This window comes from Neopsephotus bourkii, unplaced genomic scaffold (genome assembly GCF_033783945.1).
Source record: "Neopsephotus bourkii isolate Nb327-2 ecotype Australia unplaced genomic scaffold, CSIRO-AGI_Nbou_v1 NB_1060, whole genome shotgun sequence".
Classification (NCBI taxonomy): domain Eukaryota; kingdom Metazoa; phylum Chordata; class Aves; order Psittaciformes; family Psittacidae; genus Neopsephotus; species Neopsephotus bourkii.
Window position 1 is genome coordinate 1021778 of NW_026901548.1, and position 15861 is coordinate 1037638.

At 63.8% G+C, this 15861-nt stretch overlaps 5 protein-coding genes across 7 annotated transcripts in view; 2 read left to right on the forward strand and 3 right to left on the reverse strand.

Annotated features, from left to right (window-relative positions):
• RTEL1 (regulator of telomere elongation helicase 1) overlaps nucleotides 1-15861 on the forward strand; it is a 363295-nt gene that overhangs the window by 47497 nt on the left and 299937 nt on the right. The window lies entirely within an intron of this gene.
• RAD21L1 (RAD21 cohesin complex component like 1) overlaps nucleotides 337-15861 on the forward strand; it is a 96418-nt gene continuing 80893 nt past the window's right edge. The window contains exon 1 of the mRNA XM_061361479.1: nucleotides 337-345. The gene's annotated coding sequence lies outside the window, so the exon portion shown is untranslated. The remainder of the gene's footprint in view (nucleotides 346-15861) is intronic.
• Nucleotides 4462-6865, reverse strand: TCF15 (transcription factor 15). The gene is made up of 2 exons (XM_061361472.1): nucleotides 6232-6865; nucleotides 4462-4689 (listed from the first exon to the last, which is right to left on the reverse strand). Exons 1-2 carry the CDS (start codon nucleotides 6706-6708, stop codon nucleotides 4615-4617), a joined length of 552 nt encoding a protein of 183 aa, XP_061217456.1. The 5' UTR covers nucleotides 6709-6865; the 3' UTR covers nucleotides 4462-4614.
• LOC133216521 (prisilkin-39) lies at nucleotides 8596-9396 on the reverse strand. Its single transcript, XM_061361282.1, has one exon. It carries the CDS (start codon nucleotides 9394-9396, stop codon nucleotides 8596-8598), a length of 801 nt encoding a protein of 266 aa, XP_061217266.1.
• Nucleotides 12412-14297, reverse strand: SRXN1 (sulfiredoxin 1). Its single transcript, XM_061361473.1, has 2 exons — nucleotides 13478-14297; nucleotides 12412-13378 (listed from the first exon to the last, which is right to left on the reverse strand). Exons 1-2 carry the CDS (start codon nucleotides 13754-13756, stop codon nucleotides 13175-13177), a joined length of 483 nt encoding a protein of 160 aa, XP_061217457.1. The 5' UTR covers nucleotides 13757-14297; the 3' UTR covers nucleotides 12412-13174.

The window sequence follows — 15861 nt, forward strand, 5'->3', positions numbered from 1 at the left end:
GTGCGGCTTCGTGCCGAGGGCCTTCCCGTGCCGCTGCCCCAGCCCTGCTGCACCGGGACCCCCACTTTGGGGTCCGCAAATGGGGGACACGGGGACAAGGAGGGGATGGTGCCATCCCGAACCCCTGGTCCAGCCCCGTGTACCCTCTGCCCTGCTGCCCAGGGGGATGTAGCTCAGAGCCCCAGCCCTGCAGAGCTGCCCTTAGCCCAGGTCCATCCCCGGACCCCCAACAAGCTGGAGGTGAGCATCCCCATCACCTCTCCTTTTCGGCCGCCTCCAGCTGCAGATCCATCCCCATGGGCAGGTCTGGACTGAAATAAGCTCCAGGCCCAGATCCCTTCTCTGGTGCTGCAGGAGATCCGTGTTTGCTGCCAGTGCTGCCCGTGAGCACCCCGCGGCTGCACGCCCCAGCGATGGGGATGCGTCCATCGAGGGATACAGCTCCCTTCCCATCCATTCCTGCTCATGCTGGCTTGTGGGGCTGAGCCCCGTGGGGCAGGGCACGGGGCCAGCGGGGCTCTGATTACCCCCAGCGCTTTTTCCTCTTTCTGCCTTAATTGACTGAGTGCTAAATGCAAATATTACAACTTCCCCTCCGCGTTACGCAGGCGGCCCCGGCCGGGCATTGTCTTATTGTTTGCAGAGGGAAGCTCCAGCGGGAGATTAACCTGGCTTTCACCCCGCACCGCGCTTCACACCCTGTCCCTGCCGGCGGGGCCCGTGTCCCCCGGGACCGCCCCTGGCACCGGCTCCTGGCAGGGTGACCGGCTCCGAGGGGGGGGACCTCGGTTGTGTGTCCCTTAGGGATGGCACCGGGATGTGGAGATGCCGCTGGCCTTGGTGGGGTGGTGAGGAGCTGGTGTGTGTCCTGGGGGTCTCAAGCGGACCCTTGGATCTGGTTCTCCCCCAGGGACACTGGTAGGGTGCTGGCAGGGGCAGTATCAGAGGTGGGGGCCTCCACGCTGACCCCTGGTCTGCTCATCCCACCCCATCCCATCCATCCCATCCCATTCAATCCCATCCCATCCCATCCCATTCAATCCCATCCCATCCCATCCCATCCATCCCATCCCATTCAATCCCATCCATCCCATCCCGTTCAATCCCATCCCATCCCATTCAATCCCATCCCACCCCATCCCATCCCATCCCATCCCATCCCATCCCATCCCATCCCATTCAATCCCATCCCACCCCATTCCATCCCATCCATCCCACCCCATTCCATCCCATCCCATCCCATTCAATCCCATCCCATCCCATCTATCCCACCCCGTTCAATCCCATTCCACCCCATCCCATCCATCCCACCCCATCCCATCCCATCCCATTCAATCCCATCCCATCCCATCTATCCCATCCCGTTCAATCCCATTCCACCCCATCCCATCCATCCCACCCCATCCCATCCACCCCACCCCATCCCCCCTCTCCCATTCCAGCCCTACCTGCCCATTCTGGTCCTTTCCTCCACCTGTCCCCTTTCTTCCCTCCCTTATCCCCCTCTACCCACCCACTGCCATCCAGACCCTGGGGGTCACTGAGCATCACAGATGGGATGGGGCCGGGGGTGACCTGTGGTGCTCAATCCATTGCTGTGGTCAGTGCCACAGGGAGGATTCCCTGGGCAGCGAGTGCTGAGCTTTGCTCCGGTGCAGGACACGTTGGGGTCTTTGCCTTGAGCCTCTGCGCTGCGATGAGCCCAGGGAGGGCCAGGCAGCACCCAAAGGGGTTGCCAAAGGACAAGGCCTGAGGAGGGCTGGGTCCTGAGGCTGAAACCTGCCCCTGTGTCACGGGCCCCAGCTGCCTCCTCTTGCCTGGCTGAGTCAGGCCCAGACTTGGGCTCAGACATGGTCTGACCCTGCTGCCGCATCCCAAGGGCTGTGAGTCAGGAGAGCAGTGCAGACCCCTCTGCCCTCCACCCCCATGGCTGGACAGACGCTCCTGGGTCCCTACATGGCTTCCCACCATCCCTGGTGCACAGCGGTGCTGGGGGATATGGGGTCCTGGTCCCCCATCAGTGGGAAGTGAACCCCTGCCCATAGCTCCAGCAGGCCCAGTCCATCCGGACCCATCCTGGGCCATCCCACCAGTGCAGGCTGCGGGTGCAGCCCTGCTGCATTCCAGGCTCGCTGGAGAGGCTGAACTATTTGGGAGGGGAATGGAGAAGGGAAAGGGGAAAAAAAAAAAGAAAAAAAAAAAAGGAGAATTCTATAAAAAGAAAGTTTAAAAACACAAGTTACAGAAAAAAACCCCGTGCGCGGAGTGCAGCTGCGGTCCTGGTTCCAGTTCCCAGGTGATGTCAGGCCTGGAGCCTCTCCAGCCCCGGCCCCTCGGAGACGGTCTTTGTGGGTTCAGCACTGAGTGTTTTTCCTTCCTGAGACTCGGGGACACCTTCCTGTCTCAGAGAAAGCGGCCAAGAGCCTTTCCAAGGGTGTCCGAGCGCAGGAAGGGGAGAGGATGGGAGGGGAGCATGGGGCTGCGGTGCCCGGCATTGGGGCTCGGGTGCTGGTGGCCGCGGTGCTCACCCCACACAGGGCAAAGGGGCACCCGGCTCCCATAGGGCCTGTGGGCTCCAGTGCCTCTGAGTCACCGTTTCCCTCTCGTGGTGCTGGGAGGGGCTGGAATGTGCTGGGAGCCATGGGCTTGGCACTGGGATGTGGTGGGACCCGCGGGGTTGGCATTGGGACGTGCTGGGACCCGTGACCACAGTGCTGGGACATGTTGGGATGCGCAGCCCCAGTGATGGGATATATTGGGACCCATGGTTGTTACTTTGGAGCTTGCTGTGTCCCTAACTGCTGGCAGTGGGATGTGCTGGGACCTGTGGCTCCAGTACTGGGATGTACTGGAATCCATGGTTTACACTGGGGGGTTGCTGGAGTCCCAGTCCCTGGTACTAGGACATACTGGTATCCATGGTCCCAGCACTAGGATGTACAGGGATCCATGGTCTTTACACTGGGGCTTTTTGGAATCCCAGTCCCTGACACTGGAACATACAGAGTGCTCATCTCCTGCACTGGGACTTACTGGATCCCATGGCCTTTACACTGGAGCTCACTGGGACGTGCTGGGACCCCCATGCTCAGCGCTGGGACACACTGGGACCCACACCCCAGTGGCTGGGACACACTGGGACTTGCACAGGGCGCGCTGGGCCCTGCTGTGCCGCCGGCACTGGGACCACCAGCCCTCACTGGCCCGGGGGGGGGGCTCTGTAGCTGCCCCTCAGGGGCACAGCCCCCTTTCATGTGTGGGTCAGGCTGTTTGCAGAGCACCCCCCGCTAAAGCCGGGGGCAGGATCCTGTGTCCCGGCCTGTTTGGAGAATCTCACGGCTGTTTCTTGGGGCCTGGGACGCATTATCCACGCTGAGAACAAACCTCTCCCACCCAGCCCGCTCCCTGCCTGGGACCAGCTCTCACAGCTGCGCCGCGCTGTCAGCTCCATAAATCAAACCCGGGCCAAGGGGGAGCCCGGGATGGATGCGGGGGGGGGGGGGAAAGGTGCCGCTGGGCTCCTGCCTTCACCCAGCCCCATGGTTGGGCAAGGGGAGGCTCCTGCAGGACCCCGCGGTGTCCCCATGCTCCCCACTGGCTGCAGCACCCCAGGGTGATGGAGCAGGACCCCCCCCCCGGCAGCCCCATCTGCAGCTGCAGGCCCATGGGAGCCGTGGGGCTCGGCACGGCGGCACCTTTCCCAGGCCCGGTGACCCCGACATCAGCTGAACTGGGCCCCCTCCCCAGGGGAACCGGGCCTGGGAACCCCTCTTGTCCCAGCCTGACCCCGTGTAGGTGCTGCCGCTGCAGCCCCGCCGCGCACGGCCTTGGTGGTGGTGGCAATGGTGGTGGCTGCAGCTGCAGTGCTGGGGACCATCCCGGTGCTGGTGGCACCAGCAGGGTGTTGGTGGCAGTCGCACTGGTGGGGACCATTGGTGGCCATCGCGGTGATGGTGGCGGTGGTGGTGGTGGCAGTCACAGCAGTCCAGGCACTGGGGAAGGCACAAAGGCACCGACACCAACCCCAAGCCACCGCTTGGGTGCTCATGGCTGCGGCACAGGGCTGGCAGCGCCATCCCCATCCCCTGGCACGGCACAACACAGATGGGATTGGGGCTCCTGTCACCCTTGCAGAGCCAAAGTTGTCACCAAGGGCTGGGGATGCGGCGCCAGCGTGTGCCTGGGGGTCTCACCCCATGTGGGGAGAGCTGGGACGATCGCACTGGCTCCAGTGCCATGGATCCGGGTCCATGCCCCCTCGCCCCCCACCCTGCCCCACACCGGGCTCAGGCAGGCACCGGCCCATCAGAAAAATACGGTTTATTTCCATGCGCTGCAGGAGCAGAACCAGCGCCGCGGGGCCGCCATCGGCACCGTGTGCCCAGCCCGGAGCGCCTCGACGCCGGCCCCAGCGCGCCCCTTCCAGTGCAGCCCCGGGGCGCGGGGACCCCCATCTCCGGCAGCCTCGGCCCCGCTGCCGGGGTCGGTGCCGGTGTTGGTGCCGGTGCGGTGCCAGCCCGCGGCCCTGCCGCCATCGCGGGCTCCGGCTCCCTCCCTCCCCGCTGCGGTCTCTGGCGCTGCCGCTGTGTCAGGCGGGTGCTGCCGGGCCCCGGCTCATCTCCGCGACACCCGCAGCGGGGTCACCCCCCGCACCTTCAGGCAGTTGCCCCCGAGGTCCCTCCGGCCGCCCTGTGGAGAGAGGAGCGAGAGCTGCAGGCACCGGGGCTGTGGGGTGCCCCATTGCTGCCCAGCACTGCCCTGTGATTGCCTGCATGGAGGAGTCGCTCTGAAGTGGTCCATGGGGATGTGCTGGGGTGGTCCAGGATGGGCAGACAGGGCACTGCATGGTGAGCGCATGGGTAGGTGGAGGTTATGGTGGTGGATGTTATGGGGACCCTGAGGAGGGTGCCTGTGGTCCTGTCACCCTGCAGGGACACAGCCCTCATGGGTGCTCAGTGCTGCTGTGATCTACAGACCCAGCACAGAGACATGGCCCCACTAAGGATGAGGAGGCCCGACCCCATCTCCCAGTGCACCAGCGCAACTTCAGCCTCGCTGTGTGCAATATAACCCAGCACAGACCTGCATGGTCCAGGTCTAGCCCTGAACAGCCCAGTTTAACCCAGCCTGGCTCAGCAGAGCCCATCACACCCCAGCCCATTTCCAGGCTAGCACAGCCCAGTGTGGCCCAGTACAGCCCATTTCCAGCCCAGCCCATTTCCAGCCCAACCCAACCCATTTCCAGCCCAGCCCCAGATCCAGGAGGCAAAGAGCCGGATCCCAGCCCAGCTCCTGCCGTTGTCCCCATAGCTCTGGGTGTCACAGCCCTGGTACCTCCGCAGGGTCCCCTGGGGGTCCAGCACTGTGCCAGCCCCCCAGCTCCAGCCCTGGGGAGCAGCCATGGACAGGGCTCAGCCCTGGCCAGGGGGTCTCAGCCCGGGGCAGCAGTAGCAAGGAGCAGGGCTGGGTGTCCCCTGGGAAGGGCTGTGGAAGCTGCAGGGTCCGGTGGATGGGAGCAGGAGGAGCAGTTAAAATGGAGCAGCCGAAACCGAAAGAGCCCCTAGGGCTGGAGCGTGCCCCATGGTCACACATGGGACAGGTTGTGGGGCCGGTGGCAGGTCCAGCAGCCCCGGCCCATGGCCCTGCCAAGGGATGCCCATGGGGCCAGGATGCTGCCAGCCTCTCACCCTGCAGAGCCCACTCCAGGGGATCCCAGGGTCCCAGCGTGGGCAGTGGGATGGGTTCACAGTGGGGAAGGTGCCCTGTGGCCGCAGGGTGCTGGGGGGTCAGGCAGGGCAGCGGTTCCATGCCATGACCCCCCTCATCCCTCTGCCCCATGTGGGACCATGCTGGTGCTGCTGACAGACCCTGCATGAGGCCAATGCGTGCTGTGCCCTGCCTGCCTCATCACACCAGGGGCTGCACGGGGGGGACAGCGATGGGGACGGTGACAAGGATGGGGGCAGCTTTCGAGCTCCGAGCTCCCCCCCCCCCCGAATGCCCCCCGCACCGGGGTGACTTTAACCCCCCCGAGACCTCCCATCCCGGACGGACGTGGGGGAGCAGCCCTGCCCTCTGACGCGAGCGGGAGCTGTGGGCGTGCGGCTACGAGCAGCGCTTGGCCGGGAGCAGCCAAAGCCTCCAGCGGGAGCTGGAGCCGGAGCCTGCGGTTCCCACCAAGCCCCTCAGCGCAGGGACCCCCGGGGACCCCCACCCCAGCGCCCCGCTCACCCCTTTCCGCTGGTTGCTGAGGCAGAAGGTGCAGATGCTGCGGGGCTGCTTGCTGTCCAGGTCGCCCTTGGCCCCGTAGATGGCACTGAAGCAGGGCTGCCCGTCCTCGCAGCCCTCTCCCAGCAGCAGCACGTTGGCCAGGTGGGAGATGTAGCTGGAAGCCAGGCGGAGGGTCTCGATCTTGGACAGCTTCCGATCCACGGGCTCGGTGGGGATGAGGGTCCGCAGGGCGGTGAAGGCCGTGTTGACGCTCTGGGTCCGGTCCCGCTCCCTCGCGTTGGCCGCTTGCCTCTGCTTCACCATCACCATGGGCCCCGGTTTGCGCGGCAGCTTGCGGCGAGCCTCGGCGCCCTCGCAGCACCCGAACGACTGGTCCGACGTGTCGCTCTCGCTCCGGTTCTCCTCGTCCTCCGAGAGGATGCTGAGGTCGGGGTAGAGCACGCGGGCGGCCACGGGGCGCAGCATGGTGAAGGCCATGGTGGGGTGCCCGCCCCTGCCCCCCAAGGCCCTGCTGGGGGCACCCCCCGGGGCTGCGGGGACCCTTCCCCTGCCGACACGGCCGCTGCCGGGCGCCTTCCCTCGGCTGCTCCGCTCCGGCGGCCGAGCAGGGCTGGGACGAGCGGCTGCGGGGGGGACCCGGGGTTTATACGGGCGGGGAGGGGCTGGAGCCGGAGCCCACCCCCAGCCGGCCCCCAGCGCCTCCGGCCAGGGCCGTGTCCTCGCCCCGGCCCTCAGGAGCCAGCGCTGGCTGCGGCCGAGGGGCCCGGCCCCGCTCCAGGGCCCCGCGCACCTTGCACCGGGCTCCGGGTCCTGCCCGTGGTGGTACCGGTGGTGCCGCTGCCGTTGGCACCGCATGGGAAGCGCTCCCTGAGCTGCATTCCTCATCCTCCATGCGCTGCGGGTGATGCCACCCATGGGTGCTGTGTTCCCAGCCTTGGGTCCTGCACGGGGCAAACCCCCCCCGCCAAAGATGGGATGGGGCTGGTGCCCAGGAGTGGGTGGCACCGGTGCAGTCCCCAGGGTGTTTATTGGAGGGGGACGCACTGCTCTGACACCCTGCTGGGCTCTGCTGGGGTGGGGTCTGTGCCCAGGAGGATGCCCGGGGTGGGCAGCCCCATAGGGATGCTCTGCATCCCTTGTCCCTCCATCCGCAGGGCCTGGACCCTCCTGCCCGCAGCGGGGACATGGCCAAGGGCACGGCAGTGTCGCAGGCAGCACTGCAGGGCAGCAGGAGCATTTCCTCCCTCCGGTGTGCACCGGCAGTGGGGCCTCAAAGGCTTTTCCTGCGATGGGAGAACTGAGCTGGCAGCAACCGCAGCACCGGTGTCCCTGTGGGTGGCTCCTGGGCCTTCCTGGGCACCCAATACCACAACCGGTGGTCACCCCCTGCTCCTCCTCACCGAGGGTGTCTGTGTGGGTCCTGCTCTGCCTTCACCTCCCAGCCCCAAGCCCAGCACCCCCGGAGCAGGCTGGGGGCAGCCACCTGGGCCAAGCAAGCAGGAGGGAGGTTTCCTGCCCGCCTTCCTCCCCTGCCCCGGTGCCTTGGCGATGCTCCGGGCATGGCAAAGGCGAGGCGAGGGCAGGACCCGGCTCCCAAGGACGTGGCCCATGGCCAAAGCCCCGTGGCTGCAGGACTGGAGCTCATGTGTGGGGCTCTGGGGCTGGCTTTGCTGCTGGGGCCATGTCCTAGTGTCTATGCTGCCCAGCACCAGCACTGCTCCGCTGCCCATCGATCCCACTGGCTGCGAGCAAACGGCCCCTGTCCCCCCCGTGGGGCACAGGCAGCCCCTCACCGTGGGACCCCTGCCCTGTTTTCCTTCACCATTTGTCTGCCGTTGCAGAGCCTGTAAATCACACTGTGGGGGGCAGAGGGCTGTGCTGGGGGCTGGAGCTCCTGCTGGGGCTGGGGGCATCCGCATGGCCCTTGCCAGCTGCATCTCCTGCTGCTCCCCACCTCACCTTAACCCTGGCAATAGCCCCTGCCTGGGGCTGTTCCTACCCCTGCAGAGGGGCAGAGCAGGGCCTGCATGCAGGCAGGGAGCCCGCAGGTGCCGGTGCAGAGAGGGGACCCCCGGCTCCTGCCCTGTTCTCGCCCTGGTGTCCCGCTGGGCCGGGGCTGGGGGGGCCGCAGCAGCCCCCAGCCCTGACAGGCAGCAAGACGGATGGCAGGGGCTGTGTACTCAGCTGCGCCGCCCCACACATGGCCACCAGCTGACGGGGACAGGCTGGGGGGAGCACTGGGGCTTCTGGGGGGGGGGGGGGCATGGCCATGTGTGGGGCGCTGGTAGCCTGTGCTGCTGCTATGGAGGATGGGACATGTGGGTACACAGCAGCAGTGGGGGGGGAACCACATGCATGTGCACGTTAGGGCATGTATCCATATGTGTGGATGTTCATGTATCCGTATGTGTGGATGTTCATGTATCCGTATGTGTGGATGTTCATGTATCCGTATGTGTGGATGTTCATGTATCCATATGTGTGGATGTTCATGTACCCATATGTGTGGATGTTCATGTATCCGTATGTGTGGATGTTCATGTATCCATATGTGTGGATGTTCATGTATCCATATGTGTGGATGTTCATGTATCCATATGTGTGGATGTTCATGTATCCATATGTGTGGATGTTCATGTATCCATATGTGTGGATGTTCATGTATCCATATGTGTGGATGTTCATGTATCCATATGTGTGGATGTTCATGTATCCATATGTGTGGATGTTCATGTATCCATATGTGTGGATGTTCATGTATCCATATGTGTGGATGTTCATGTATCCATATGTGTGGATGTTCATGTATCCATATGTGTGGATGTTCATGTATCCATATGTGTGGATGTTCATGTATCCATATGTGTGGATGTTCATGTATCCATATGTGTGGATGTTCATGTACCCATATGTGTGGATGTTCATGTATCCATATGTGTGGATGTTCATGTATCCATATGTGTGGATGTTCATGTACCCATATGTGTGGATGTTCATGTATCCATATGTGTGGATGTTCATGTATCCATATGCGTGGATGTTCATGTATCCGTATGTGTGGATGTTCATGTATCCATATGTGTGGATGTTCATGTATCCGTATGTGTGGATGTTCATGTATCCGTATGTGTGGATGTTCATGTATCCATATGTGTGGATGTTCATGTATCCATATGTGGGATGTTCATGTATCCATATGCGTGGATGTTCATGTATCCATATGTGTGGATGTTCATGTATCCATATGTGTGGATGTTCATGTATCCATATGTGTGGATGTTCATGTATCCATATGTGTGGATGTTCATGTATCCACATGTGCATCCACTCATGTACAGGCATGTGTGCACGGATGCATATAGCCATGCATGTGTGCACATGGGTATATGTGAGTATGGGGGTGTGCATGCGAGGCTGCAGCATCACAAACCTGAGCGGGCGCCAGGATGCGCCTGTGTTTGGCATCCCAGCTCTCCCAGTGGATCCAGGCACATAAAACCGGCTGCTGTTCCAGTGCCACAGCTCGCAGCCCTGGGCATGGAGCAGGCAGCACCATGGGATGGGCATGGATGGAAAGCAGGGGTTGGATGGGACCCTGCATGGGATGTGTGGCATGGAGGGGACATGGCCTCAGCACCCACCCCACCAGGCACCCCCAGGTTGAGGGTACCCAATGGAGGGGCAACCTTAGGGCTGGGTTTGGGTGCTGGGTACCGGGGGGCCAAGTCCTGGCTCTGCTGGCAGGGAAGTGCCCCCTGCCCCCTGTCCTGGGGAGTGTTTATGAGCGAGGTGATGCTTAAGTGTAAGAAAACAAAGCGGGAGCAGATGGGCCGGGGCCGGGGCTGCCCCCAGCCCCCGGGGGCTGCTCGGGCCCTGCTGGGAAAACACCGCTGCCGGCGAGGCAAATGGATTCCAGACCCACGGCAGCGCCGGCACATGTGGCCTGCAGGACGCTGGGTCTGACCCTGCTGAGCCCTGGGGAAGCAGGGCTGGGCTGACCCGACCCATCCCATCAGATCCCATCCCATCATATCCCATCCCATCATATCCCATCCCATCATATCCCATTCAATCCATCCCATCCCATCATATCCCATCCCATCATATCCCATCCCATCATATCCCATCCCATCATATCCCATCCCATCATATCCCATCCCATCATATCCCATCCCATCATATCCCATTCAATCCATCCCATCATATTCCATCCTATCATATCCCATGCCATCATATCCCATCCTATCATATCCCATGCCATCATATCCCATGCCATCATATCCCATCCCTTCATATCCCATCCAATCCATCACATCCCATCATATCCCATCCTATCATATCCCATTCAATCCATCCCATCATATCCCATCCTATCATATCCCACCCAATCCATCCCATCCCACTCCACCTGATCCGATCCCATCCTCCCTCATCTCATCCATCCGATCCCATCTAATCCCATCACATCTCTTCCCAGCCCATCCCACCAAGACCCCTGAAGGTGCTGCCTGGCCCCCCTCACCCTCACCCCACAACCATCCCCAGCTCATGGGAACGGCCGGGTCTGGCCCTTCTTGCCAACACAGGGAGCCCAGGACCAGCAAACCTGGGAGCCCCCGAAGCCCCCCTGTATGGGGAGGAAGAGCAAAAAGGGCTCAATGGAACCAGGAGGGGTGACCCTGGATGCGGTCCCTGCCTGGCCCCCGTGGGGTGTCCCCGGGGCAGTGTGGGGCGCCCCAGGCCCCCTCCCCGCAGGGGGCTGTACCTGCGGGCCGGGCTGTGGGTCTGGAAGGCATTACATGCCTGTCGCGGGGGGAAGTCTGCCCCAGTTCCGGAGGCAGGACCGGGGGGAGCCCACAAAGCGCCTTTGTTCCTGCCCTGGAACGAATGGATTGGAGGCAGCCGGGATCGGCTGTCAGCGGCGACACCGGAGAGCCCCGGGTCAGGCAGAGGCAAGGGGGACAGGTGGAGGATGGACACACGGACACAGGGAGCCGGTGCGGGGTCGCCGGCACTGGTGAGACCCGATCCTGTGCCAGGGCTGTGGCACCGGCAGCACCGGATGGATGGGGACCAGCTCATGCTGCCTGCCCCCTGCCAGCCCCGGGATGTGACCGCCAGCCCTGGGGATGCTCACAGAGCCCCAGGGACACAGCGACCGGTCCTGGGTCCAACCGGTGCCACCAAGCCCTGGAGCGGTGTCCCATGGGGCTGGCATGGATAATCCTGGCACTGGTTAAAGGGGATGGGATGCTGGAAGGATGGATCCTGCAGAGGGTATCCCAGCCCCATGGGGTGCAAGGAAGGGGGGGCAGGAGCTGGTTCATCCCTTCTCATGGGGTCCCAGCTTTGCGGAGCTGCCTCCCACCCAGCTCCCTTTGTGAGGGACACAAAGCCAGGGGGATGGGGATGAGCAGAGCCCATGGGAGATGCTCAGCACTGGGGGGCAAATCCCAGTCCCTGCCATGGGGCACCCACCCATGGGCACCCTGGTGCCGCGCTGCCGCTGGAGCTGCCACCTCCTCCCTTTCCCCCAGCCCTGTAACAAGAGGAAGCTTTGCAGCACGCCAGGATCCTTCGGAGGAATTTACGGCCCATCCGGGAGCCAGGGCCGGGGCTCCCCGCTCCATGAGCGCTTCCAGGGCTTCCTCCCGACGGAGACCGCTCGGATGCCGCACACGGAGCCGGAGTCTCCATCCAGCCTCTTCCCTTGGCTCTGTGCTATCACCAACGGGCGGCAGCGCCAGCTCCTGCCTGCGTGGCTGTGCTCTTCTCCCAGCCCATTCCTGCCGTGTCAGGGCAGGATCCATCAGGAAGGAGCGTGGCCAAGGGAGCAGAGCGAGGGCAGAATGTCCGGCTGCGGTTCCTGTCCCAGTCCTGCTGATTCACAGTGTAGGGGGTGAGTCAGTGGCCTTTCCCCTCCCTGGACCGGGGTTCCCGGCTCAAAGGGATGCTGAGGTACCCAGGGGATGCTCAGGGCGGGTTTTCCAGCCTGCACATGGGGTGAAGACGTGGCCGTTTGCAGAAGTGACAGCATCGCAGCGTGGTGGGACCACATGTGCTCCCATGGGAGAGCTGACCTTGGCTTCAGCTGCATGGCAGGGCGGTCTGGCAGAGAATACGGCATCCATCCCCTTGTGGAGCATCCAGTCCCAAGCATCTGTCCCTTTGCAGAGCACGTTCCCCCTACACCAGGCCCCAGATCTGTGGGGTTTGATTGCCTTTATTCCAGGTGGAGCAGGGGTGTCCCCATGGGATGTGTCCAGGGATGGGGACAGGAAGGTTTCGGGGCAGGCACAGGGTGAGCCCAGACTCAGTGGAGCCTGGCCATTCGGTTCAGCTGTGCCTCCTCCCGGTACGGCTGCGTCCTGCTTTGGCTGTGTCCCGGTTTGCCCTTGTCCCTTCCTCGTTCCGCGGTGCCCTGGATGGGCTGCGACCTGGCCCAGTTCCGGTGTGCCCCGGTTCAACTCGTACCGGTTCAGCCATTCCTGGTTGAGTTGTGCCCCGGTTCACTCCGTCCCGTCCTGGTTGAGCCCATCCCCATTGAGCTATGACCCGGTTTAGTCTGTCCTATCCCGTCCTGGTTCAGACCGTCTCAGATCATCCCAACACAACCCATCCCCGTTCAGCCTGTCCTGTCCCATTTCATCCTAGTTCATCCCATCCCATCCCAGTTCATCCTGTCTCATCCTGGTTCATTCTGTCCCGTCCCATCCCATCCCGGTTCAACCTGGTCCATCTCGTCTTGTTCCCTCCCGGTTCATCCCATCCCGTCCTCGTCCATCCTCTCCCATCCTCTCTTCATCCCTGCTCATCTTGTCCCTGTCCATCCCATCCCATCCCGGTCCATCCCAGTCCGTCCCGTCCCTGTCCCAGCGGTCGGTACCCGCTCAGCGCGTCACAACAGCGCCACCTGCTGTCGCCGCCGCGCCGGTGCCCCGGGCTAGCGCAGGAGCGGCGTGGAAGAGCCCAGGTACGTGCGGAGGTCGCTGAGCGTGGACGGGATGATCTTGGCGGGGATGGTCTCCCGGTTGAGCGCCTGGTGGGCGGCGAAGCGGTGGCAGCCCCCGAAGGAGTAGAAGTAATCCCCGCCCTGGGTGCCCTTGATCCAGAGCACGTCAATGGGGGGCACCCGCTCGGGGTCCTCCTGCCAAGGACAAGAGACCCCCCGGTGGTGACACCGCCACCGCCTGTGCCGGGGGTCCCCATCACGGTGGAGGGGTCCCGAAGGAGCGGGGCCGCTCACCTGTAGGGTCTCCATCAGGCTCCGCACCTTGTCCGGCTCCAGCTGCGCAGGGATGGGCCGGATGAGGACGCGCATGGGCACGTTGTGCACGGCCGAGATGTGCTGCGTGTGGATGCTCTGGTCCTCGGGCTCGGCCATGGCTGCTGCTGCTGCTGCTGCCCGGAGCTGGCCTCGTCCTTCCTGCTGCGGGCCCGGCCGAGCGCACCGCTCCACCCCGAGCAGGGCAGCGCCCAGCCGGGCTCCTTTACTTCCTCCCGGCCCGGCCATCACCGCCGTCATCGCCACCGCGCCCGCCCCGAGGTTTTGCAGAGTCACAGTGAAGGGGCAGGACCGGCTGCGGGCCCGGTGCCAGCACGGCCTGGCCCGGTGCCCGCTGCTCTCTGCCCCGGCGAGGCTGCCGGTAGGGATGAGCCCCTCTCCGTGGCTGCTCCATGTGCTGGGGGTATCTGATGCTGCTTGGGGGCTGCCCGGGGGGGGTCTCTGCTCCTGCCTGGCCAAGTGGGGCACTAAGGCTCAGCCTGCAGCATCTCATAGGAGATGGGATTTGCCCCCACCCACCCCTGCTGCACTGATGCCCATGGGGTCCTCGGTGAGGAAGAGGAGGCACAGAGCAGCCCCAGAGCTGAGCAGTGCAGCGCAGATGCTCTGCAGGCAGGCACACACCGCAGCATTCCGGCTCTGAATCTTTCTAGGTCATTTCTCCAGCCCAGTGTTCCAAATGGTGCAGAGGCTCCTGGGAAGAGCTGGGTCTCGTGTCCCACTGGTGGCTGCAACCACAGCAGCCTGGATCCATGACGCTGATGGATGGCAGCTCCTGGTCCCCTCAGCCTGGCTCCCAGGGGGCACGGAGGGTCCCCAGCCCCAGCACTGAGTCAGAAGCACACCGGTGTGACTGGGTGTGACTGGAGCAGGGATGGGGATGGTCAGGGACCGGTTTATGAAGCTGCAGGGTGAGATTTTGTCAGGGTGAAGCCGGTGGTGACTTCACAGTGAATCACTGTGCCTGAGGGGCAGCACCGATGTCACCGGGAGCACAGGGCTCAGCCGCGGCTTTGCTGATGTCCTGGAGGCCCCAAATAACTCACCTTTCCCCTTTGGCACCCATCCATGGGGAGGGAAGGCAGCGAGTGGGGACCAGGAGCTCCTCCCGCCTGCCCCATCTGTGCCTCTGTGCGGGCAGGAGGGGATGCAAGCACCAAATCCTCCCCATCCATCACAGCTGAGTCCCATCCCTGCCTCCCCCCCCACCCCCGAGGCCGCCTGCCGGGCTCTGAGCCCCGCTGCCAGGGTTTCACACGGCGCTTTACTTCCAGGTCACTGCTCTGCCGCATTCCCAGGCAGGGCGATGCTCCCTTCCCAGCGCTCCGCTCACCGCAGCAGGGGATGTGTGGCTCCTGCTGGTGCTGGCAAGGCAAGGCAAGGCAAGGCAAGGCCGGCAGTCCTGGGTGCTCCGGGTGCCAGGACGCATCCACCCCTTGGCCTGGGGAAGGTGATGCTCTGGGGACACGGCGGGGATCCACCACCCACTCTCCCCCCCTGGTATAAATGCCCCGAGACAAGCGGTTAGTGGCAGAAATCCCTTTTATATCCCTGAATTGCGTTACAAGTAATACTGCGGGCGGCCGGTTCTCAGTGGATTTCTCCTACTGGGGGCTGGCGAGTACAAAACCTGGCAGAAAAAATCTATCATCATGCACGGAAAATTATTGCTGTAGTGTCTGCTATTTACAGGAGAGACGGGGGCAGAGGCGCGGGGCCGCGCCGGCACCGCCGGGGGAAGCCTTGCGCTGCTGCTGCTGCTGCGCGTTGTGGCTGCCTGCGCGGCCGCGGCTCTGCGCGGGGTGATGGAAGGGGGGGACCACGGTAGCGAGGACCGTGACAGGGACATCCCCGGGGAGGCGCGGAGCCTGCGAGCAACGGGAGCACCGAGGCGGCGGGAGGAAGACGTTGCAGGGAGGAAGACTGCGTGTGTGGGGAACGCGAGCCCCGCGGGGTGCCGGGCTTGGAGCCCGAAGGTACCGGGTACCGGCACGGGGTGGTGGCTGCTCGCGACCCGAGGTAGGAAGCGGAGGCGCGGGTCGGGCCCCGCTCGGGGATGCCGCACGCACGGCGCTTGCTCCAGGGATGCTCCGCTGGGACGTTGCATAGAATGGGGCTGGTTTGTCCCCCGCTGGTGGCGCGGGGCAGGGAGCAGCGAGGCAGACAAAGGGAGAAGGGCTTTGCCTCTGGAGGAGGCTTGCAGGGCGCAGAGCCCCCCCGGGTTCCTCCTGCCTCTGGGCCTGCTGCGTGATCCGCTCTCGGGGTGCCGTCCCCATCCGTGTCACCGTGGCTGTGTCCTGGGGACGGCGGCTCTGCTGCAGCTCTGCCGCCTCCAGCGCTGGCAC